General features: G+C 67.8%; 1 protein-coding gene across 1 annotated transcript in view; it reads left to right on the forward strand.

Moving 5' to 3' along the window:
- Window positions 1-1668: 1668 nt before the first annotated feature.
- The window catches only part of PFL1_06625 (uncharacterized protein), a gene marked incomplete at both ends in the record, with an annotated part of 4693 nt that continues 68 nt past the window's right edge, over window positions 1669-6293 (forward strand). Inside the window, 4 exons of the mRNA XM_007884171.1 lie at window positions 1669-1726; window positions 1838-1887; window positions 1992-2165; window positions 2282-6293. The exon at window positions 2282-6293 is cut by the window's right edge and continues 68 nt beyond it. Coding sequence (XP_007882362.1) covers window positions 1669-1726; window positions 1838-1887; window positions 1992-2165; window positions 2282-6293 — 4294 coding nt within the window. The remainder of the gene's footprint in view (window positions 1727-1837; window positions 1888-1991; window positions 2166-2281) is intronic.

Genomic DNA, 6293 nt, shown 5'->3' on the forward strand with positions numbered 1-6293 from the left:
CCATCGAGGCAGCAGCAGCAGCAGCACCAGGCCGCCAATCCGCGGGAGGTGACCGGCGGTGCGGGCATCGGAGGGCCTCTGGGCCAGCTTGGCGGACCGGCGGCACGAGCAGCGCCAGCGGCGGCGACAGCATCGTCGATGGGACCTGCAGCCTCGACGCACAACCCCTGGGCATCGAACACGGACTGGAGGCGGGAGATGGAGCTGGAACAGCAGAGGATCGGAGGGCGCGGCACTGGCCCGACTCGGATGGGCGCAGCAGGTGGACCGGCGGGGCTTGGGTCGCAGCCAGTGTTGGCGTCGGCGTCGGCCTCGGCGATGGGGACGCCGGGAGCGGACGACGAGGACAAGAAGCCGCTGGACCCCCTGGGGGTGCTGTGAGCGTCGCCGCTGTCGCTGTCGCTGTCGCCGGAGGTAGGCGATTAGAAAGGTGTGCAAGAGCGACTACTACTACGACCTTGTGCGTGCGGTGGCGGCTCGAGCGTCGTTGGAGCGTCTGTGTCTCCCCTGAGCCCGCGCGTGTGCCGTCCGTTGAGATTGCTGAGGGCGAGTCGAGTTGACGAGGCGGGACGAGACGAGGCTGAGCGCGGCGGACGGTGTCGACGGGCGGCGAGGCCGAAGTGCGTGGGCTGCGGCGGGGTGCGCTCCTTGCGTGGCTTGGCCTGTGCCTGGCTGTCCTGCCTTGGCGCGTGGAAAAGAAGGAGCGTAGCGTGGGCCTGTGTCGGTGGTCGGCGGTGCTGCCAAATCGGGGGGCGAGGGCGAGGCGAGGCGAGAAGACCAACACTCAGACAGGCCCAGCCAAGCCACGCCAGGCCACGCCAGGCAAAGCAGCCAGCAGCCAGCAGCCAGCCAGCCAGCAGCCCAGCAGGGACGGCACACGGGCCCACCCGCCTGTAGGCACGCAGACAGGCGTAGGCCGACCACAGGCCAGACCAGACCCGACCGCCCGACAGCCTCGCCCCCGCCGCGCGCCGGTGGCTGGCTGCCTCGTGTCAATCGCAACCTCGCTCGCAGCCTCGCTCGCAGCCTCGCTCTCTACCTCGCTTCCACCCGACCGACCCTCTACTCTCTCATTCCGGCTTCTTCGTCGACGACCGCCAACGGCACGCCTCCCTCTACGCTCCTTTGCTCGGCATCCGTTGACACTACCGCGGCGATCCGCTCGTCGGCCAAAGTCCCAGACACGCCGCACCTCGCCACGGCACACCCAGGACGACCAAGGCAAGATCGACGACGACGACGACGACAGGAGCGACGCGGCATCGACGTTACCTCGTCCGCGGTCCACAACCCTCATATACCGTTGTCTCGTCTCGGCGGGATACCGACGCTTGCCATCCGAGCTGGCGGGAATGCCGTCTCGCTGATCCATCGGCTCATCCCGCTTCTATCCATCAGCATCGTCACACTGCGGCATCTCCGACGCCCGCAGACCGCCTCTTCGACCCGGATCATCCCGACCGCCGGCATCGTACCCGCGCTGTGACCCGTCCCCGGCCTAGCAAAGTCGCAACGCCGCCTCGCTGCGCACCCGCCTGACGAGCAGAGGGCGACGGCGACGACCACACGGTCCCCTGCAGCCCCGCGCCGCCGTGCTGACACGCCGACTTTGCCCGCCCAGACGCCATCGCTCTACCCCGCCGACCGGGCGCAGAGTGCCTGCACACCATGTCGGACGGCGGCAACATCAAGGTCGTCGTGCGGTGTCGGCCCATGAACAGCAGAGGTGCGTACCATCCCCACGAGGCACTGCTCGCCGAGCATCGCCGCCTCACCCGAGCTCGCCTGACGACACCTCGCCCTCGCCCCCCGCTCCCACTTCGCTTCCCTTCGACAGAGAGGACAAGAGGGGCCACCAACCTCATCGAGTTCAACGGCGACAAGCAGGTGAGCATCGCCATCCGGCCCCCCGCCGCCGCTCGGACCTTGGCATCGATCCGAGCTGCCTCCCGCCGACTGACCGCTCCCGCATCCCCTACGCCGCACCGCAGCTGGTCCTCTCGCCGCCGCAAGAGGGCGACACAAAGGAGAATGCCAAGGCGTCCAAGAAAAAGTCGATGCCCTTCTCGTTTGACCGCGCCTACGACGAAAACACCGAGCAGAGCACCCTCTTCAACTACATCGGCATCGAGCTCCTCGAGCATGCCTTCAACGGCTTCAACACGGTGAGCGCCGCCGCCGCCCGGCTGCGGCCAGCGCGACGACGGTCGAGCCCAATCGCCCGCACGTGCTGACCCGCCCCTGCCCCCCGACGCCCGACTCCCCTCATCCCACTCGACAGTGCGTCTTCGCGTACGGCCAGACGGGCTCGGGCAAGTCGCACTCGATGGTGGGCTACGCCGAGGCCAAGGGCCTCATCCCGCTCACGTGCTCCAAGCTGTTTGATGACGTCGACGAAAAGATGGCGTCCGACCCGCACCTCAAGATCTCGGTCGAAGTGAGCTACATCGAAATCTACAACGAAAAGGTGCGCGACCTGCTCAACCCCAAGAACAAGGGCAACCTCAAGGTGCGCGAGCACCCGAGCCTGGGCCCCTACGTCGAGGACCTGAGCAAGCTGGTCGTGTCGAGCTTCCGCGACATCGAGAACCTCATGGACGAGGGCAACAAGGCGCGCACGGTGGCCGCCACCAACATGAACGAGACCAGCTCGCGCTCGCACGCCGTCTTTACGCTGGTGCTGACGCAGAAAAAGTTTGACCCGGGCACCAAGCTCGAGGCGGAAAAGGTGTCGCGCATCAGCCTCGTCGACCTGGCCGGATCGGAGCGTGCCAACTCGACGGGCGCCACGGGCGCGCGTCTCAAGGAGGGCGCCAACATCAACCGCTCGCTGACGACGCTGGGCAAGGTGATTGCGGCGCTCGCCATCGCCAGCGGCGAGCCGGCGGCCAAGGGCAAGAAAAAGGCGGCGCTCGAGAGCTTTGTGCCGTACCGCGACTCGGTGCTCACCTGGCTCCTCAAGGACAGCCTGGGCGGCAACTCCAAGACGGCCATGATCGCCGCCATCTCGCCGGCCGATTACGAGGAGACGCTGAGCACGCTGCGGTACGCCGACCAGGCCAAGAAGATCAAGAACAAGGCCGTGGTCAACGAGGACCCCAACGCCAAGCTGATCCGTGAGCTCAAGGAGGAGCTCGAGATGCTGCGCACGCGCGTCTCGGGCGGCGGCGGCGTCGAGGGCGAGGGGACGTGGGACCCGACGGTGCCGCCCGAGAAGCAGGTGGTGCGCTACCAGACAAAGAGCGGCGAGATCAAGACGGTGACCAAGGCCGAGCTCGAGGAGCAGCTCGAGCAGTCGGAAAAGATCATGAGCAGCCTCAACGAGAGCTGGGAGGAGAAGCTCCAGAAGACGCAGGAGATCCAAAAGGAGCGCGAAAAGGCGCTCGAGGAGCTCGGCATCTCGGTCGACAAGGGCAACGTGGGCGTCCACACGCCCAAGAAGCTGCCGCACCTCGTCAACCTCAACGAGGACCCGCTCATGTCCGAGTGCCTCATCTACCAGATCAAGCCCGGGCGCACCCTGGTCGGCAGCCTCGAGAGCAGCTCCGAGGTCCAGATCAAGCTCAGCGGCACCAACATCCTCGCCGAGCACTGCATCATCCAGAACGACGACGGCGCCGTCACCGTCGAGGCCATGCCCGACAGCATGACGATGGTCAACGGCAAGCGCCTCACGCCCGGCGAGCCCAAGCGGCTGCGCTCGGGCTACCGCGTCATCCTCGGCGACTTCCACGTCTTCCGCTTCAACCACCCGGAAGAGGTGCGCAAGGCGCGCGACCGCGTCAAGTCGACCCTCGCCCTGTCGACGGGCGACGGCGACAACGAGACGCTGGCCGAAGGCGAGTCGCCCGCCACCCGGCCCGACTCGCCCGCCTCGGGCGACGTCGACTGGACCTATGCGCGGCGCGAGTACGCCATCGCCCGCCTCAACGGCCAGGACGTCAACTTCGACAACCTCAACGAGGAGGACCTCGAGAAGCTCTTTGAGGACATTAGCAAGGCGCGCCACAAGAAGTCGATCGTCGGCGGCGGCCGCCCCGAGAGCCGCGCCAGCTTCCTCGACGACAACGCCAGCGAGTCGGCCAGCTCGTTTGTGCGCCACTACTCGCTCGGCGCCATGACCGACGACACCAGCATCGACCCGTGGAGCCAGGGCGGCAGCGACTTTGGCTCGATGCGCGTCGCCGGCGACGGCGCCACCCCTGCCTCGGCCGCCGCCGCCGCCAAGGAGCCGCGCAGCGAGACGGAGACGCTCAAGATGAAGGTGCGCGAGTACGAGGAGCGCTTCACGCGCATGGCGGCGTCGTCTCCCGGCCTCGACTCGCCGCGCCTCGACTTCAAGGTCGAGTACACCGACGAGCAGAAGCGGCTGATCCGCTGGGTGCTGGGGCGGTGGCGCGGCCACACGACAGTGTCGATGGCCGAGGACGCGCTGTCCAAGGCCGTGCTGGTCAAGGAGGCCAACGTCATCAGCAAGGAACTGGGCAAAGATGTCACCTACCAGTTCACCGTCGTCGACGACGTGCCGCTGGCCAACCCGACGTCCAACGTCGAGGCCATCGCCGGCCTCACCGAGTTTGACGACGTCGCCGATCCGGACCTCGCCCGCAGCGCCAAGCCCTGCATGGCGGTCAAGGTGCTCGACTACGCCCACACCACGGCCTACGTCTGGTCGATTGCCAAGTTTGAGCAGCGCCTGCAGAAGATGCGCAACCTGTACACCTTCATCGACAAGCCCGAGTACTCGCAGCACTTCAACTGGGCCGACCCGTTCTACGAGACGCCGACGCCGTCATACACCTTCGTCGGCAGCGCCCTGATCCCGCTCAACCCGCTCTCGCGCCACGTCACGGCGCGCTACCGCCTGCCCATCCTCAGCCGCCACACGGGCAAGCGCATCGGCTCGTGCTCGGTCCAGCTCAAATTTGTCAGCCTCTCGCTGCCGGCGGCCGCCAACGGCCGCAACGGCCACGCCAACGGCGAGGCCATGTCGCCCACGCCCTCGTCAACCGGCAGCGGTTCCCGCAGCGGCGCCGAGGCCGACCTGCCCGCGGGCCACAAGCTCGGCCTGCAGCTCGTCGTCGACTCGGTCTCGGGCATCTCGCGCGACGACTTTGCCAGCGTCCACATCCAGGTGCGCCTGAGCTCGCTTGCCGGGCCGACGATCGCCAAGGACGAGGTGTACCCTTCCATCCCCACCGAGCTCGCCGACGACGGCTCGCTCTCGGACGTGCGGCTGCGGCGGACCATCTCGTTTATCCTCACGCCCGAGACGGCGAGCTGGATGCGCAACGGGTTCGCGCCCATCGAGTTCCACGCCAAGGTGCGGCCCGACTACCTGGCCGCCCTCGAGCGGCACGATGCCGACCGCGAGGCGGCCAGGGTCAGGCCGGGAGCGAGCGCCGATGCGGACATGTCCTTCGAGCCGGCGCCGGCGCCGTCGCCGTCGCCGTCACCCCGCACCGACGCACTGACAACCGCCGAGAGGCCGGAGCTGGGTCGAGCGACGACCTCGCAGGGGCGGCTCTCCGAAAAGGAGATGGTGTCCGAGGAGAAGCACCACATCCTCGCGTTTGTCCAGATCTGCGAGCTCGACGCCTCGGGCGAATACCGGCCGGTGCCCGTCAAGGCGCAGTCGACGCTCGACCCGGGCTGCTTCTTCCTGCGCCAAGGGCTGCAGCGCAAGCTGGTCATCAACCTGTCGCACGACAGCGGGCGGCAGTTCAACTGGACACGCTTCAGCAAGATCGAGCTGAGCGACGTGCGGCTGCTCGATCCGCGCGGGCGGGTGCACGGCTCCAAGGTGACGGATCCGATCGCGCTCAAGGCGCCGGGCAAGCAGCAGGGCGTCGAGTTCCTCAGCAACGGCACGAGCGAGCTGAGCCTGTGGGCGTGGTGGGACAGCAGCGTCCACGACAGCCTCTACCTCAACCGCGTAACGGCGGCCAACCACCGCGTGCTGCTGCAGCTCAACTTTGAGGTCGACGTCGAGTCGTGCGCACGGCCGGTGCGCTTCGCCATGGACATTGCGCTCTCGATCAACGGGCGCGACGCCAAGCCGCCGGGGCGCCTGATGAGCTTACTCGAATCGGCCACGAGCGGCAGCCGGACGCTGGCCAAGGCGAGCGCGCTCTTCAGCGTGCGTCTGGTGCCGCCCATGACGAAGCGGACGCGCGAGCTGTGGCGGCTCGACACGGCGACCAAGTACGTGCGCGGGCAGGAGACGCTGCGCGGGTGGAAGGCGCGCGGCGTCAGCCTCGTCCACGACCACGACCGGCTCGTCCGCACCGAGC

The sequence above is a fragment of the Pseudozyma flocculosa genome, assembly GCF_000417875.1.
Source record: "Pseudozyma flocculosa PF-1 unplaced genomic scaffold scaffold00028, whole genome shotgun sequence".
Classification (NCBI taxonomy): Eukaryota; Fungi; Basidiomycota; class Ustilaginomycetes; order Ustilaginales; family Ustilaginaceae; genus Pseudozyma; species Pseudozyma flocculosa.